General features: G+C 36.8%; 2 protein-coding genes across 8 annotated transcripts; one reads left to right on the top strand and one right to left on the bottom strand.

Moving 5' to 3' along the window:
* Positions 1–599: 599 nt before the first annotated feature.
* On the bottom strand, positions 600–10037 carry LOC105039977 (rhodanese-like domain-containing protein 6). 7 transcript variants are annotated; one of them, XM_073250638.1, is made up of 9 exons: positions 9877–10037; positions 6422–6636; positions 6096–6201; positions 5752–5950; positions 4772–4853; positions 2715–2797; positions 2453–2585; positions 2071–2260; positions 600–1558 (listed from the first exon to the last, which is right to left on the bottom strand). In XM_073250638.1, the coding sequence occupies exons 2-9, from the start codon at positions 6509–6511 to the stop codon at positions 780–782; spliced, it is 1662 nt and encodes a 553-aa protein (XP_073106739.1). In that variant the 5' UTR covers positions 6512–6636; positions 9877–10037; the 3' UTR covers positions 600–779. The 7 variants fall into 7 exon arrangements, with proteins under 7 accessions (XP_073106739.1, XP_073106737.1, XP_019704323.1 ...); XM_073250636.1 differs by having other exon boundaries at positions 6475–6636; positions 9877–10035; XM_019848764.3 differs by lacking the exon at positions 9877–10037 and adding an exon at positions 6955–7701 and having other exon boundaries at positions 5752–5915; positions 6096–6143; positions 6475–6636.
* Positions 10038–13862: 3825 nt separating this feature from the next.
* On the top strand, positions 13863–14534 carry LOC140857554 (uncharacterized). Its single transcript, XM_073256730.1, has one exon. The coding sequence runs from the start codon at positions 13863–13865 to the stop codon at positions 14532–14534; it is 672 nt and encodes a 223-aa protein (XP_073112831.1).
* Positions 14535–17824: the final 3290 nt, after the last annotated feature.

The raw sequence follows: 17824 nt of genomic DNA, 5'->3' as shown, positions 1-17824 counted from the left end.
CTTTCATATATTTTTATATTATTATTTATTTCGTTTTTCATGGTTCATGAGGTAACATCTTGGAAGTCCGATCAAATTAAATGTAATTATAAAATGGGTTAGCTTGAAGCCTAAAGTCTTCAACCACACAATAGAGATCAACCCATATTAATGATTGGATTGAGTCAACAGAATAACAAACCCAAATTGAAAAGGAGGCGATAGCGGTATTAATCTACACTGGACTTTCTATCATACGCATGAGCTCCAGTATTTTGCTTTTCTAATTTGATGAAATGTGTTTACAGTAGACTAATGTACATTCTGGGTCTAACCCAACACTCACAATTTTTCTTTTCCACAAAATAAGGATGACCATTTGATCTATTCATGCTAACTGCTAGCCCTGTAGGGGGGGTGGCAGATCAGATATTATTTCAGTACCTATGGAGCCCAGACATCAGATGGTAGAACAAGATAATATTTCTTTAACTGATTCAACTTCTCATGATTAATGCAACAATGCAGTGAAAAGAAAATGAAAAGGATATCACAATCATAACTCATCAGGCGTTTATAAGCTACTTGGTAGCCAAATAATGAACATTGAGAGACAATCAGAATATAAATTGAGATTTAAAAAATGTTATTCAACCAAGTGAAATTCTACAAGAAATACAATGATCAAATTACAGAGTTAGCTTTCTCAGTCCTGATATTTTTTGTTTTTGAGAAAGAGGACCATGTTTTACAAAGCTCAGAATGAGGGTACAAACACATCAGATGGGCTTCCTACCAATTCAGAGGAAACGCATAAGAAACTCCTTCATTTGATCAATGTATGGTGACCTAGTTGGGATTATGTGACCCATGTCATGCTCGATGACCACGGAGCAGTCCTTATCAAACAGATCAACAAGTTTCCTGCTAGCTTCGCATGCTATCTGCCTATCATGCCCCTGGCCATTACCAAAGCAATGCAAAGATGGGCACTTTATTAATTTCCTGCTGCATTCCCCTGATACTGCAGAGAACCCAGAACACAGGATTGCAAATCTAAAATCTAAAACACCACCACATCTCTGTTGCTGTTCACAGAACAAAGCAGCCATTGCTGCTCCTTGTGAGAATCCAAGGATCCCATCAAATGGCCCCATCTGTGAGATTACAGTCTTAAGATAAGAATAGGATTTTTCAAAGCCATCAGTTTGTTGCTGATATTGAAGAGGGTCAAATGGCACGTCTGCTATCTTCCACCCTCCTTCCTCTAAGCAGTCCGACTTCGGGGCAATAAGCCATGCAAATCTTTTCTTGCAGTCTTTCAGTGGTGGTGGTGACTCTTTAAAAGAATGGGCTAGATTGGTAGCTTCCTCTGATGCCCAATCCATGGAAACATGAGGTGGTTGATGAGAATGTTCTTGATAAATAAATGGAAGTTCGTGAGGGGCATCAACAAAAACAAACTCCACCATGTTTTTGAGTTTCTTGGCCAGTGATGATGTTCTTCCCTTAAAATTTGAAGCATTCTGTCGAAAACCATGCAAGCACAGGATCCTTAGCTTTCTCCGATGGTTGTTGCCTGCAGAACAATTTCAATAAGAGCAAAATTATGAAAGGAAAGAAACAGACCGGAAAAATTCATAACTGTTTGCATCAGCTCAGCCGTAAACATCAAAGAACACTTGGTTTGAGGTGGATATGAGACAAGAAAAAAGCTATCAATGTATCATCATAATTCACACTAATAATGCTAGTTGGACATTTTGCTGGTCATATCCTCTAACAGAATGCACTGCCCATTTTATTGTTTTTTGTCTTGAGGATCAAAATTCATGAGGATTAGAATTCACAAAGTTAGTCTTGTTCGCAGCTCCTAAGGTTGGGAAGACACTCCAACCTCAGTTCCTCTGACCAAAAATTTAGCATGGTATAGAGGAGGAAAATCAGCCAGAACATTGCAACTAAACCTAGGATTTTAAAAAGATTACACCCATCAGAAATATCTCTTAGCAGGGATGTCAGGGACCGTCATCCGTAACCAATGATGAAAAATCTAAAGATTTAGATCTGGCAAATTGATACAGACCTTACCATCTCTCACGGAGAGTTCAGAAAGAGGTTTGATGTGACCAGAAAATGGGCCTTTTGCGATCTCAATTGCTTCAGATGAATCAGGCAAGAAATCTGCATTTATCTGGTTATCCTGTATCAACAGCAATGGCTTATCTCCCTTGCCTTGTTTCTGGCATAACTCACAAACATACACCACACCAGCCTTACCCTGTCCAATAATTTCAACGGATACTCAGGTCAGAGAAACACATTCCAGGCAACAAGCCAACAAACAATTTGGGGAACAACAAGAATAAAGCATATTGGTACTTGCTAATGAGATTGGCAAGGGGAAAAAAGAACTGAAAGAAACTTTAAATATAAACTGAAGCTTTAAGCATGAAAATGATGTCGTACTTACCTGGCAATTATAACATACTAAAACTAACATCCTACAATAACTGCACCGGCAACGAGATGAATAATCATCAAAGGAAGAGCGACATATTAGACAATTTCCAACAATATCTACATCTTGACTTCCGACCGAGATCCTATTTCAATACATGAAAAAGATTGGATGCCACAAATTCAAACTTCATCAGCATATGTAATAAAATTCACATATCAATATTTCTCTGGACAGATTTGATTAAGATAGCAGGGGGCTAATGATGACTAACCTGTGATCAAATACAAATTTTTTTCCTTTAAAAAAGCCACCATCGGGAAATTGTTCCAAATATCTCTGAATTCCACCAAATAACTGTCATAGATATCAGAAGATAAAGGATGGGTGAGGAGAATCCAATATCTGTTAAAGTGTAACTTAGATACATATTAAGAAAAAGGGGAAAAAAATTGCAGTGCTTGTCATGTGTCTCACGAGGTATGATTTTTTTGGGTATAACTACAGTAACTACATGGCCAAACGACAAAATAGTGTTTCCGCACATGATATAATATCTATCCTGAAAACAAGTTACTATAATGTGCTTGAATGCACGTCCTTTCAAACATGAAAACCATACTACGTGATTATAGAAAGGCTGGGTTAATCATGAATACATGTGCTTAAGCTTGTCTTAATATCATGGAATCATGCAATGTGATTTGGACTTATCTTCCATTCTTTTCACAACATAATTACCTTGAACATTTTTTGTGCTCATTCTGGCACATAGAGTGAACTAAAGTTAAAGAGAATAAATAATTTTGTCTGTCTCTCATCGTGGTTGCAAGAGTATTAACTCTCTTTTTAAATCTTACATTTATTCAATATGCCGAAAAGAAAAGTGAATTAAAAAATTTGATTCACATCCAACCTTTTGTAAATAGCCTAATTTTTCAATATTCAACTTAAGCACAGAAAAGAGAAGAAGAGAATCTTGGGAACTGGACCATTAGACACTAAATCAGGAAGCAAAGCCATTATTAGAAAACCAATAGGAGAATAAAATTTTGAAAACCAAATCAGATACCATACATAACTTTGAAAGGAAAAGTGAATTATGATATCCATATTAAATATGCATGCACATTTAAAAAGGAAAAAAGCAAATTATTATAATGCAAGTAACATTTAAGAATGGTGATTAATGCCATGGATCTGTACAATATATATAAAAAATTTTAATCTGAGTACCACATTGGTATTCTTTTCCTTATCTAATAAGAAATATAACTTGGAAGACTTTGGAGAAGTTGAGGATTATCCGACGATCAGGTTTAAGGCTGAGCAAATAACCGAAATCCGAAGAAATCCACCCAATCCGACCCAATAAACATCGGTTTCGGTCGGTTGAAAGACATAAATCGGGTGGAATCGGGTTGGTATTTGTAAAAAATCGATTATTTACGGTCGGGTGCGATTCCTACATTTTTAACCCGTATGAAACCGAATCCTATTGATGTAGTATTTCATAACCTATTTTCATCATTCTAAAAAACACCACGTCACCCATTTGGATTCATAGAACTATTAATGTTGAATTGTTGATGAAAGCACATCAATTTGAGATAATTCTAAAGTGAAAAATTTCAAATGTAATTGCTTTCAGATGAGTAAATCTTTCTTTTTTCTGTTTTATTTTGTACAGGATCAAAAATAAGTCCAAAATTTATAATTTATAAGGTTTAGACTTTTTTTGCATTAAATTGATAAAAAAAATAAAGCAAATAAACTTAAGTGGGCCAACATTGGACTTAAAATCAACATTGGGTCAACATTGAAGCCCAAACTGACACAACCAACCCGAACCCACTATAAACCATTCACTTCAGTTTCAAACAGTTTATACATGATAAACGGACGGCGGCAAGTTGAATTTTCTTCAATCCGATTGTATTTGGTCGGATAATTTTTTTCTCTCAACCCGACCGAACCCAACCCGTGCTCAGCCCTAATCAGGTTGTTGTTTGCTGAAATTGATCCCTTCCTTTTCATGCATACAGATATGCCTTTTTCTGCAATTCAACAGAATATATATGCCCTTTCATTGTTATTAATATTTTGGACAATTAGTCAGCAAAAGGTGAACTAAAGAAAAATCTCCATCAATCATATCACCTACTGTACTGTTCTAGTTTTAGCACTTAAATGCATCTTTAAAATGAGTATTGATAAAACCAGCATATTTCAAAATCACATAATGATAACTGATATGAAAGCACAATAAAATTATTGATAACAAATGAAAAAGATAAAGAAAACCAAACATAATTCTTTTTTAAGACTTACCTGAAACACATTTTCGAAACCTACACCCTTGGATCGAATATAGGCCGATGCCATTTCACATCTTATACCTCCAGTACAATACCTGAAATGTAGAAAGAATAAATACAATATCTACCACCAATCAGAAGTAAAGTATTACAAAAGTATGCTCCCAATTAACTATAGGCTACAAAAGTCAAAAAAGAAAAAGAGGAAAAAGGAAAAGAAAATGAAGAGTTGATATAATGCTTGAATCAAATGAGTCACTATCTTGCAAGCCATAGACAATATTCTCATAATTCTAAGAACTAATTAAAATTAAATTTAAATTGTTGACATTTTTCTTAATATGAAAAACTAAAGTTAACCATTAACAGATTTTTCTTGGTAACCATATTGTACCTTAGCAAAAATACGAGTTCTTATATTCAAAAGAAATATAATTAGAATTGAAAGATAAAATTCAAGATCCAAGAACACAGCCAAAAGGGTCATACTCCAGATGTCTTCCTTTCAAGTGATCCTGCCATATCATTGGCTTCCCTAAAAGGTTATACCATCCTACGTAGTAATGCACGGACATAGTTTTCAGCCAGGCCTTTCATACTCCACTCAAAAACTAGCATTCCAGAAGTCACCTTCCATGATGAGGGTCTAAGTAATGGTCTACCGATTCTTATCAGGAAAACAAGATGAAGTCAAACCCTCACCTCTCATAGATAAAGGTTAGCACCTTGTTCATCCAGAAATTACAAGCATACAACATTAGCAGTCTTTAACCACCCAATCAGCATGTAACCCAAGAAAGCCCTAGTTACACATCTTTAGTGATTTGACAAAATAAAGGTATTTTCTCTAATTCAGCAAGAGCACACATTCAACTGAAGCTGAAAAATTTGGATTTATTGGACACCATTTTTTTTCTCCAGCTTATATGAAGAAAAGAGATTGAATAAAATTACAAGATCTAGACAGAAAACTGTCGTCAATATGATACTTACATGAGAACATGTTTGCCACGCAGCTGTTCAGAATTATCATCTATCCAGGCAGGTAGGTCACTATATTGCCTTGTCTCTGGGTCCAAAGTCTCCACATTTGGAGTTTGAAACTTCCCAATCCTAGTCTCATACATGTTCCTTGCATCCAGCAAAACAAGTTGCTTCTGTTGGACAGATGAATGAGAGTCCATATTATTTCCTGGTAACAATTTTTCCATCAGCAAGTTAACCTTACATTCATAAATCCTAAACTACCAAGCATAATCCCAGCAATCTCAGAAAGAAAGACACTACATCTATTAAGAAGAATCACTTAAAATGATCTACTTTTTACTCGCACTTACTTGCATCATGGAGAACAGAATGGAACTCCATTGCAGAAAGGTGTGTTCCTGCATTTGAAATTCCTGGTGACTTCGATAATGAATCGGACCTAAAAGTAACTAACTCCTGAAATTGATGATAACAGGCTTTAACTTTGTAGTAAAATACAACATCAGAGAAAGTCCATATTGCAATTAGGAGGAAAAAAAAAAAAAAACATATCATGGTAATTTCGACTAAAGTTTATTTCTTTTCTGCAGGCATTAAAATTAAGAGCATGCAGCTAACAATAGTATCAAGTGAACTATCAAAATGAAATCATTCGATTAAGTTCCTCCATTTATACCCCATTTGAATGCAACAGTGCATTCGATAACAAAGTATGTGCGGAACAAAGACCTTTACAACTCGAATGTTGAGAGACGTGAAACCGCATTCTTTAGCAATCCTCTTATCGGACGGGTGCTCACAAGCTGCGAGCTTGAAGTCAGTGCGCTCGAATAAGCTCTTTGATTTCACCTCTGCAATGTGCTTCTCCAGTGATGACATCTTTCCACCAACCTGACAAAAAGAGCAAATCAAACACACAAAGGAAAATACAAAAACAGAACCCAATCGATGACCAAAATATAAACACAACGACATAAAATCTCCAGTCGGAATAATAAGGCATCTGTGATTCTCAATAAAATGGATAAGAAGGGCCCATACAAACGAAAAAAGATGCCATTCTTTTTCAAACCCATGATCAAAATCTCTATATATATACAAGAAAAGATGCAAACTTTTCCAACCTAGATGACCAAAATTTTAGAATGCAACAAAGAAAGAGAACAAGCAATCGTGGTTCTGGACGGAGTCGAGGAGAGGAGAGATTACGGTGACGTTGACGCCATCGGGAGCGATCCGGACACGGCCAATGAGGCCGAGAGATCGGCAATTGGAGTCGTAGAAACGGACGAGGGAGGGGAGATCGGGAACAGGGGCATATGTGTAGTAGAGGAGCACTCCAGATCCTTGCCCTTCCTCTCGCCCAGCTCCGTTCTCCGCCATTGCTGCGATCTCTAAAACCCTAAGCCCTAATCTCAGCCCTAAACTCGGAGGAGACGGGATCGGAAGCCGATGGTGAAAGGTAAATGGGATTCTTATTTCTTACCAAAAAAAAAAGGTTCATGGGGCAGCAATTAACGGGTGCAGTGGGCATGGCTCACCACCGAGGCTGGCAATTCTTGACCCGACCCGTTAATTTGGCCCGAGTGGGACACAAAATTAACATTTGGGAGTTTAGGTTGGGTTGGACATAATCAAGGAGCCTAGGATTGGGAGTTTGGTTTCGAGTCGAGTCTTGGGCCAATTTTGATGCAAATGGCTTTTCACTTTCTTGTCTAAGATTTAGATTTGTATTAGATCTCTTCATTTTGGTAACCGAGACTAGCAAGTCTTCCCCCGACTCATTACGTTGGCCCGAATGCAACAAGTAATTAGCAGTTTTGCATTGAGTTTGGACCGATTTTGATGCGAAATTGCCTTCTATTTTCTAATCTAAGATTTGGATTTGTATTTGATCTCTTCGTATTGAATAGCATTTCTAAATCTAAGAGTTTGCCGCTCAATTTTAGATTATGACATCTATTCTATTAAATTAGTATAGTTGAGATGAACTTAATCAAATTATTCTTAGTTATATGATATCAGCATTTGACCTCAAAGTTTAGACCTTGCTTGATATCATGAATGCTTGATCGACAAGTTAAAGTAAAGAATGAAAGGAAGATTTAGCTCTTTATGCATGAATTAATTGATCATAATTTTTTCAAATAAAAGGAAAAAGTTACTGAAATTATTTTAAGTAAGAAACACCAGGTAAACTGATTATGCCTAGTGTTACATTCAAATTGTATCATTCGATGCTAATCAAAATTATAGAAGCTAATATTTCATATGCCTCTTATCAATGAGGAGAAATACGATAAAATTTATGGCATAATTCCAGCATGAATGACTTTTTTACCTTTTTTAGTTGAGACAAAATATTAATTTCTTGACGGTTTCAATTCATAGAAAGCTACTTACTTGTATTTTTATCTATTTGTATACACTCCATCAGTTTGCCACTTGCCTCTCAACACAATCTGATGCACTATATTTATCATCCTCTTTCTTTTCCTCTTTTTCTCCTTCTTTCCTTTTCACAAAAAAAAGAGCAAAATCAATAATCTCTTGCTCGCTCACAGTCCTATACAACCATATGGTCTCTCATCCCCTATGAGATCCTAGAAATGATCCTCATCATTTTAAATCTTGCCGAGATTGCTTCTGTCGCCACCGTTTGTCTTCCATGGCAAGGAACAGTCAAATGGTTCATCGTAGAGCACTGCCTCTCCATTCGCCATCTGCCATAAAGAATCCCCTCCAACCATCCAAAAGCTCAAATTAGAAACTTATTAAGACCACGAGATGATTGATACCTTATCATCAGTCGTCTTTAGTGTTACGAGAGCTTATAATGAGTGGCTAATCCTTATCAATGAACATGAGGGCCCCTACATCTTTCATCCACTCTTGCAAGATAGAATCAACCTCCCCTCATAATTGACACTCCCTATGAATATTCCTATAAGTGAATTCTCCCTAAGATGGCAACAAAGCCCCTATTTCATTCACAAAGTTATCTTATCAACATCTCCCAATCTCCAGTGAATGTATTATAGCAACTATATTTAGCGATGAAGAACTGGCTTATTGTCGATTAGGGGATACAACATGGTTTGAGATTGAGGTAGGGTGGTGGCGGGAACGACACTATGATGATATTATTTTCTATAATAATGAGCTCTATGCAGTGGATAAGATAGAGACTGTATGGGCTTTTCGGCTTGGAAAGACTGGCACGGGTACAAGGCGAGCTGTGATTCGCTTGGGATGTTTTTGGTTGGAGCCTAAATGCCAAGAGTTGATATCTAATTGCATCACAATAGCAACTTATGATGGTTGTTAGGAATCAAGAGGTTTGCCGGTGGAGTGGCTACCGATTTAAGCCTGTATTAACAGTGCATTTTCATATCTCTGAGTTTGAAACCAGTGGCAGGAGCTGGGCAAAGTTGTGGAGCTTAGGCAATCACAATGTTTTTTAGCAAGAGCATATCAATATTGATCCCAGTTGAAGAAATATCACAACAATTTGGAACAAATGACAATTACTTCACTGAAAATGGAATTACAAATTCAAGATAGAATTACCAAAAGACAGGGCTGTATTTCTGATGGATGATGAGAGATTCATGCAATGAGGTGCTAAAAGGAGAGATCCTTTGTTCCTTTTTATATTTAATTATAGTAGTCCTCTCTAAAAAGAAGGTAGTTTTATTTCATTTAATTAAGTTCTGACCAGGCAGTACATTGAGTTCTACATTATAGATGTATTTGTTAGTTTTATAGTTTGTATACCAAGTTTCTATGCCAATGTAATGTGTTTTAAATTTTGTTCTAGTTTAATGATCTTGACTTTCTTTTAATGTCAGTTCATTTCAATGGTTCTGTTATTGTTAGTTGATTTTAAATTCTATGATATTTTAATTTCATATGAAACTTTTTTTTATATTGCTTCTGTTAGAGTTTCATAGTTTCATGTATGAAAAAAATTTTTAAAACAAGTATGCAGTAGAAATTTTAAAATTTCAGATTAAATCAAATTTAATCTAAGCTGCATAAGATCAAATCTTAAAATCATAAACAGGATCGACATATATGAGATAGGATTCAGATATAAAAATCAAATAAAAAAATAAATAGACTTTATACCTTGACATGGATCGATCTTCACTGTGAACCGATGATCATGGATGTCTTCCGAAGGTTCTTTGAAGCCATACAAGTGTCTGACCTTTACGGATATCCACATGAAACTTCGATCTAATCAGAAGCTTATTGATCTCATCGGGATGCTAGCTTCCTTGCAGAGATTGCATTTTGACGATTGAAAATTTTCTTTTCTCTCAAGACATTCTTAGAGAAGAAAAAAATAGGAAGATGTTGATCTCTACGCTAAAGATCATGAGAAGAATCTTTTCTTTTCTTTTCTTTCTATAACCCATGCATCAAATCTCTATGCTAGAGATGTAGAAATTTTTATCCAACTTTTAGACAAGAGGAGAGGAGAAACCCATGTCCCAACATAGATAAGAGAGAGAGAGATGGTCCAAAAAACCAATCCTTGATTGTCAGTAAGAAAGAAGAGATATCTCCCAACTTACCTCACGCCATGCATCTACACGTTGTCCCTCTCTTCATGATTTTTCTCCATGCACAACCCCCTAATTTTTGGCATCTTAACCTGATCCATATCTGCACCTCTCAACATCCCATGTTTAAATAGGTGAGGAATTTGAGTTTAGTTAGGAGATAAGGTTGGAAGATAAGAGTCCAAAGCTCCTAGGACTCTTGAATTTTTTGTGCCGCCCAACATTTTTTATTTGCGCCCAAGTTTCTCACGAAAAGAATGGAAATTAAGAAAGCTTATTACACATTAAAAAGGATAGGGGGTGTGGAAAAATTTGGCATCCAATCTGGTTGGGCGTGGGGCTTTTATGGCTCATGGAGAGGAAGGAGTTTAAAGCACATTGGACTCTTCTTTAGGTGGCTGAATTAAATTAATTAAAACTCTAATCAATCCTAATCATATTAGAAATTGATTAAATCCAAATAGATGAAAATCCAAATATGATTAGGAGCCCAAACTATTTAGATTAGATGTCACCTAATTAGAGGAGTCCTAGTCCTTTTGGACTCTATCTTGGTGCTTGAGTTAAACTCAATTTAATCCTAATCCAATTGAGATTTGGTGCACCCATGAAGATGAGAATTCCTAATTCAAATAGAAACTCAAACATTCTTAATTAGATCCTAGTCTAATTAGGAATTAAGTCAAACTCAAATCCTAATTCAACAAGAAATTATTCTCTCATGCAATTTGGTTATCTTAGAACCCAATTAGACTTGATCAAATCAAACCCATATCAAGTCAAATTAAATCTAATTTAATCAGACTTGATGTAAGTCCCATACCTCAATCAAATTGAGCTAATTAGCAATCCAATTACTTATTAATCCTTCTATAACTCACTAACTCTTTAGCGAATTATTTAATTACAACTTTTGCATTGGATCAATCATCAATCAAATTGATAATCAAATCCTATCATAATTCATAATCGTAATTCAACCATCTGATCAGTCAAAAGTCTCTTTGTGTATGATCCCATAGATTCTATTATGTCTGGTAGTGAGATATATTGTAATTCCTATCACAATATCATTGAAACTATTTTCAATGGGTTGGAATCATTCCAACTCTGCCCATCAAAGATCATCGATCATCAAGATGATGCTCGTGAGTCTCACAATCCATCAGTGACACCTAGCAGTATATAGTGACAACCCAGCAGAATAAAAGGTGATGAACCTCTGGGTACAGTTAACGTATGATACAGTCCCTCTATCGTGAATTTCGATCAAATAGCAGGTCATGAATGAATTGTCAAACATCATCATCGGTCATATAATAGATTCAATTAGCTCAAGTTCATATGTGATTCTCATAAATTTTTTTTTCATTAATCACACTGCTATAACCATAGACTTAAAGACTCAACTTTTTAAATTCCATAGGACTACTCTATTCTGCTAGGATCGATAGATCCCATCTAGGTGCACACCTTACTCCTACAGTGGACCAACTGTCGCCAACATCTACTATAAGAGCTCATTGAGATCCATGTTTATGTATAGTCAACTCCAGCAGCCTCACTGCGAGCAGCTGTAGCACTGCAGGTTAAAAGACCAGTCATACAACTGCAACATCGAGAAAGTCATTAACGAGTGAGCAGACATCCATGTGACTTCTCGTGTTAATCATGCTCAGTGCTAGTTATTCTCTAACAACTACCTGCACTCTCGCTCCAGTGTCACTACACCACAGACTCGAGACCCATCTGTCCGAAAGAAGCAATCCGTGCACTGGTCTATCTGGATCAATCACCATCACATGATGATCCTATGACCAGGAATAATTTAGAAATTAACCATCAATGATACATGTCTCAAATTCTTAACTCTTTGAAAATATGTGTCATCATCTTGTTAATTCATTGGATGATTTATTTACACATAAAACATGAATGGTAATATAAATGTTCATAAAGTATAAAAATATATTTTAGAAATATGATATGTGTAAGTCAAAATTGACTTTTAGGATATACATCCAACAACTTCTAGTCAAATTTTGTAATCTCCTGCCATCCCCACTTGCCAATATATAGACATGCTACTGGTATGCTACAAGAATTTTTACGTTAGCTATATAAAATATATCTATTATACTTGAGTCTAATCATGCTGAGTCATGTATCATGTGCAATCATCACAGAATGTGAATTCATACCAAATCATATCTGGACCATATTAATCCTTACCCATATTATAATAGCTCGTATTAAATCAATTACTACCATTCTACATGTCATACATTATTTGAGCTTGAACTGTTTGCAATATCTGCATAAAGTTTAATATGTACCTAAAATGCCTTCAGGATTTAAGAAGCCGCTGGTGAGCTACTGCCTCATAAGCGTTCTGCCAATAGAAGCTCCTTTGAAAATTGGAGTTGAGAGACAATGTAGTTTCTTACATGGTTTTGCCTCCTATTTGTAGATATAAGATTCCAAGGTGCAATTGGTCTGTGCCAAGGATGAATATAATAGATTTGTATTTTGATCTACATATTAGACCTATTAACATTTCATTTTTGGGGCTATGTATGTTGATTTAATTTTCTAAAATTCTCACTCTTACTCTTAAGCATTCGCTTGCTTCAGACTAGCTCACTTAATCTTATCACATGTGCAGATCACAGTGATCATGCTTGCTTTCCTGCACCATCACTTTTGTTTCTTACTTGCAACTAGCATAGTGTACAACTTTGCCACCTTGAGGCCATGAACTACCATCTCTTCGTATTTTTGATAACTAATTTATTAACATTATTTCATTGTATAAAGGTACTAGCTAGCTTAAGTGGTGAAGTTATTGGAGGTTGGGCACCAGTGACATAAATATAAGTCTTAGATTCATGAAAATCCAATATCTCAATAATTTTTGATAGATTATGTCCATCTTATTTCTTGAGCCAACCTCATGACACCAATAGATATAGTAGAGTCGATACAAATCTTATCAAGTCATTCCCAATGACATGCATCGATATTTGATCCAAGAGTTTCAATTGTATTAGGAATGTACATTGCCTATATCAGGAATATATAGAATATTAGGAATGTACATTGTCTAGAATATTTTTTACAATGGCATGTTACAGAACATTAGGAATGTCCATTGTCTAGAATATTATCTAGAATATTTTATAATTACTATGGTATGTTTTTTAATTGGGAGGATCACGTGATTGATACCGTGATCTCTCCAATTTTGTGTCTATTTCTCTCTTCTTCATCTCTATATATGGATGTACATATCATAGTAAAATATATTAAAGAGATATTCTTCATTTTTTTTTTATGTTTCTCCTCCTTTTCCTGCATCTCTCGGATTTTTCTTTTACATGGTATCAGAGCGAGGTCGCCATTGATCCAAATCTTTTCCTCGATTAAGTGCTTACAACAGGTTGTTGCTGAAGCATCCTCTTGCATGTAGCTGGAGGCAAATAGTTGCTACATCTTGTCCTCATCAACATGTCCGATCAAATCGATCAGAGCACCACAATCGAATCTATGGAGGATGGTTCGTCATCGACCTTAAATGCTGCACATGATCCGGCATCTCCCTATTTCATCTCACCTTCAGAGAATCCTGGGAATGTCTTTGTGACATCTCTACTCAAGGGACCGAACTATCCTGCATGGCGAAGGGCCATTATCACTGCTCTTCGAGCCAAACGAAAAATTTGGTTCGTTGATGGGACACTTGCACGACCTATAGATGGATCGTGGGATCATTTTCTCTGGGATACGTACAATTCAATGGTAATGTCATGGATCTATAACTCTGTTGTACCAGAAATCTATGACAGCATCTCTTTTTTTGAAAGTGCTCGAGATATTTGGGTCGATCTTGAGGAAAGATACTCTCAAGGCAATGCTCCTCGCATTCATGAGTTAAAGACCGAAATCTGGAGTTTCAGGCAAGGCAATGATATGACTATTGCCGCTTATTATGCCCATCTTCGTGGCTTGTGGGAGGAACTTACGGCTTATTCCAAGGTGCCGACTTATTCGTGTGGAGCCACTAGAGAGATCCAAGTTGAGAAAGAAGAAGAGAGACTACATCAGTTTCTTTTTGGTCTCAAGGACTCCTACGACACGTTGCGAGATCAGCTGTTGTCCACAGAGCCATTACCAACAGTTAATAAGGCATATGCCTTATTGATTCGAGGTGAAAAGTAGAAGGAAGTCGCCGCTGTTCGAACTTCTCAACCCGAAGCCGTGGCTCTCGCTGTTAAGCCCATGACAGAAAGGGCGAATAAAGAGATCGGCTCCAAAAAAAAGGAATAAAAAATATTTTCGATGCGACCACTGCAAGAAGATAGGATATACCTATGATAGATGCTTCGAGCTAATCGGGTACCCACCTAGATAGCAATCCAAAGATCGAGTTAAGGGTAGAGGCAATGGAGCCGAGATCGGTAGTCAGCACCAAGGAGGGATTGCCGTGAATGCTACTACACCATTGAATACAGACAGAATCTCTCCAATATCGGGTCTTTCTCCTACACAATATCAGCAACTTATTTCCCTTCTTGGACAAGATAAGACTCAAAGTACCGTAAATTTTATTGGTAAGGCCTCTCTTGATTCTTTTCATCATTCTTGGATCCTTGATAGTGGTGCTTCCGAACACTTAACCTTTTGTAAGTCCTTTCTTCATAATATTGAACCTCTTGACAATGCACTCTCAGTTACTTTACCTAATGGAGTCAATATGCCTGTACATTCATATAGTGATGTTACTTTGACCAATGATATTACCTTGCACCGTACTTTATATGCTCCTAATTTTACTTGCAATCTTGTTTCAGTAAGCAAACTTGCTCGAGAACTTAATTGTGCTGTTATCTTCTTTCCCACATTTTGTGCTCTACAGGACCTTGCCACGAGGAAGCTGATTGGATTGGGTGAACTTCGGGATGATCTTTACTACTTCAAAGGCTTGGCAATACGTCCTGCATGGACAAATAAAGTCAATATTTCGATTAATCTCTGGCATGCTCGGTTAGGACATTGCTCTTACAAGCGTTTGAAACTTATTCCTTTGCTTTCAAATACTTCTTTTGATTCCATAAATAATTGTTGTGACATTTGCTATCGTACAAAACAGACAAGAAAGTCTTTTTTCTTGAGCATTAATAAATCTGCTTCACCATTTAATTTAGTTCATATTGATATATGGGGACCATATCGCACCCATCACACACGGGAGCTCATTTCTTTCTCACTATTGTTAATGATTGCACAAGGGCTACTTGGGTTTATCTATTACAAAGAAAATTCGAAGCATACCAATGCTTTATTAATTTTCATGCTATGGTCAAAAATCATTTTGATGCCAACATTAAACACATACGTAGTGATAACGCTCAAGAGTTTGTAGCCGGACCATTGAAATCACATCTTCTAGAATATGAGATTATATCACAAACTTCTTGTGTTGGGACACCAGAACAAAATGGGGTGGTTGAGCGTAAACATCGACATCTATTAAATGTTGCTCGTGCTCTAAGATTTCAAGCCAACTTGCCTATATCATTTTGGGGAGAATGTATTTTGACTGCCACCTATTTAATTAACTTGACACCTACACCAAAATTGAATGGCAAAAGTCCCTACGAACTCTTATTTCATAAACCACCCATCTATGATCATCTGAGAGTTTTTGGTAGCCTTTGTTATGTGCATGAGACATCCAATGATAAATTTCAACCTCGTTTTTGTGCTTGTGTGTTCGTTGGATACCCTCTTGATCAAAAGGGCTATCGTGTATATAACCTTGAAACTCATGAAATATTCACTTCACGTGATGTTATCTTTCATGAGAAGACGTTTCCTTATTCTCAAACATTACCTTCCTTTTCTATTATACCTTTTCTTTCACAACCAAATCAGACTGATTATGATGTAGGATTTTCTTTGGCAACCAATAATTTACCTCATGTACCTAATTTGGGTCAGACCTAAGGATAGATTTCAAATCCTATTCTTTCTCATGAGTCAGATCAAATACAAACTAATTCCATCGATTCGAACCAAATGTCAAGTTTGAATAGGACTCTTGATGCAATCGACACTATCTCTCCTGAGCAGGCTTCATCTTCTAAGACCATTGGACCTAATTCACGGCCCATCAGAGATAGGAAGCAACCCATTCGATTACAGGACTACATTGTCGATGCCCTAGGAGTGGGGAGACCCCCGGACACATCCGTCAATTCAGTGACCTCAGATAAGTCTTATCCTATTTCTTGCTACCTCACTTATTCTAAGCTTAATGCTTCCTATCGAGCTTTTATTTCAGCTATTACCTCTCATAAAGAACCTAAAACCTTTTCTCAAGTCGTAAAGGATCCTAAGTGGCGAGAAGCAATGGGGGCTGAGCTCACTGCTCTCCAGCAAAATGGCACTTGGACTTTGGAGCATCTACCACTCGAGAAGAAACCCATTGGATCGAGATGGGTATACAAAATTAAATACAAGACTGATGGTTCTATTGAGCGATACAAGGCTCGGTTAGTGGCAAAGGGATACACACAAATAGAAGGCCTTGACTACACCGAGACTTTTGCTCCGATGGCTAAATTGACTACAGTACGGTGTCTCTTAGCTGTTGCTTCCATTAAACATTGGCAGTTATATCAGTTGGATGTCAACAATGCTTTCCTTCATGGCAATCTTCATGAAGAAGTATACATGACACCTCCGTCAGGATTTCTAAAACCAAGTGATACACGTGTTTGTCGGTTGCGTAAGTCTCTTTATGAACTCAAGCAAACATCAAGACAATGATTTGAAAAGTTCTCCCACTCCTTGCTCCAATATGATGGTATTTAATCTAAAGCCGATCACTCTCTGTTCACCAAACAGGATGAGGACTCCTTCATTGCCATTCTTGTTTATGTGGATGATATGATTATTACGGGGAATAACCCTGCGAAATGTCAGGCACTGAAACAATATTTGCAAGACAAGTTTCACATTAAAGACCTGGGCAACTTAAAATATTTTCTTGGATTAGAAGTGGCACGATCACCTTTGGGTATATTTGTATCACAACGAAAATATACTCTTGACATTCTCCAGGAGATCGGAATAATTGGGACCAAGCCCACAAAATTTCCTATGCAGCAATATCTTAAGCTCACGGCGGATGATGGAAAACTACTTGATGATCCAGATCCATATCGTCGATTGCTGGGACAACTCATTTATTTGACCATCACTAGGCTTGATATTGCATAATCTGTGCATGTTCTGACACAGTTTATGCAATCTCCTCGGCAACCACACTTAGACGCAGCCTTCCGTATTTTGCGATATTTGAAAGGGTCTCCAGGTCAAGGCATATTTTTTTTAAGTGTCAACACCTTTCAGTTATATGCTTATTGTGATGCAGACTAGGCAGGATGTCCCATGATAAGGCGCTCTACTACAGGTTTCTATATTTCCTTAGGAGATGCTCCGAT

The sequence above is a fragment of the Elaeis guineensis genome, chromosome 1 (assembly GCF_000442705.2).
Source record: "Elaeis guineensis isolate ETL-2024a chromosome 1, EG11, whole genome shotgun sequence".
Classification (NCBI taxonomy): domain Eukaryota; kingdom Viridiplantae; phylum Streptophyta; class Magnoliopsida; order Arecales; family Arecaceae; genus Elaeis; species Elaeis guineensis.
The sequence above is the reverse complement of the archived record's forward strand: the minus strand, read 5'-3'. Positions and strand labels throughout refer to the sequence as shown.

Coding starts and splice junctions, on each gene's coding strand:
- LOC105039977 (XM_010916327.4), bottom strand. CDS start 7,128: ATGGCGGAGAACGGAGCTGGGCGAGAGGAAGGGCAAGGATCTGGAGTG. Junction 2,798..4,771: donor GTTTCGAAAATGTGTTTCAG/GTAAGTCTTAAA, acceptor TATCTATGACAG/TTATTTGGTGGAATTCAGAG. Junction 2,586..2,714: donor AAATTTGTATTTGATCACAG/GTTAGTCATCAT, acceptor GTATTGAAATAG/GATCTCGGTCGGAAGTCAAG.
- LOC140857554 (XM_073256730.1), top strand. CDS start 13,863: ATGGAGGATGGTTCGTCATCGACCTTAAATGCTGCACATGATCCGGCA.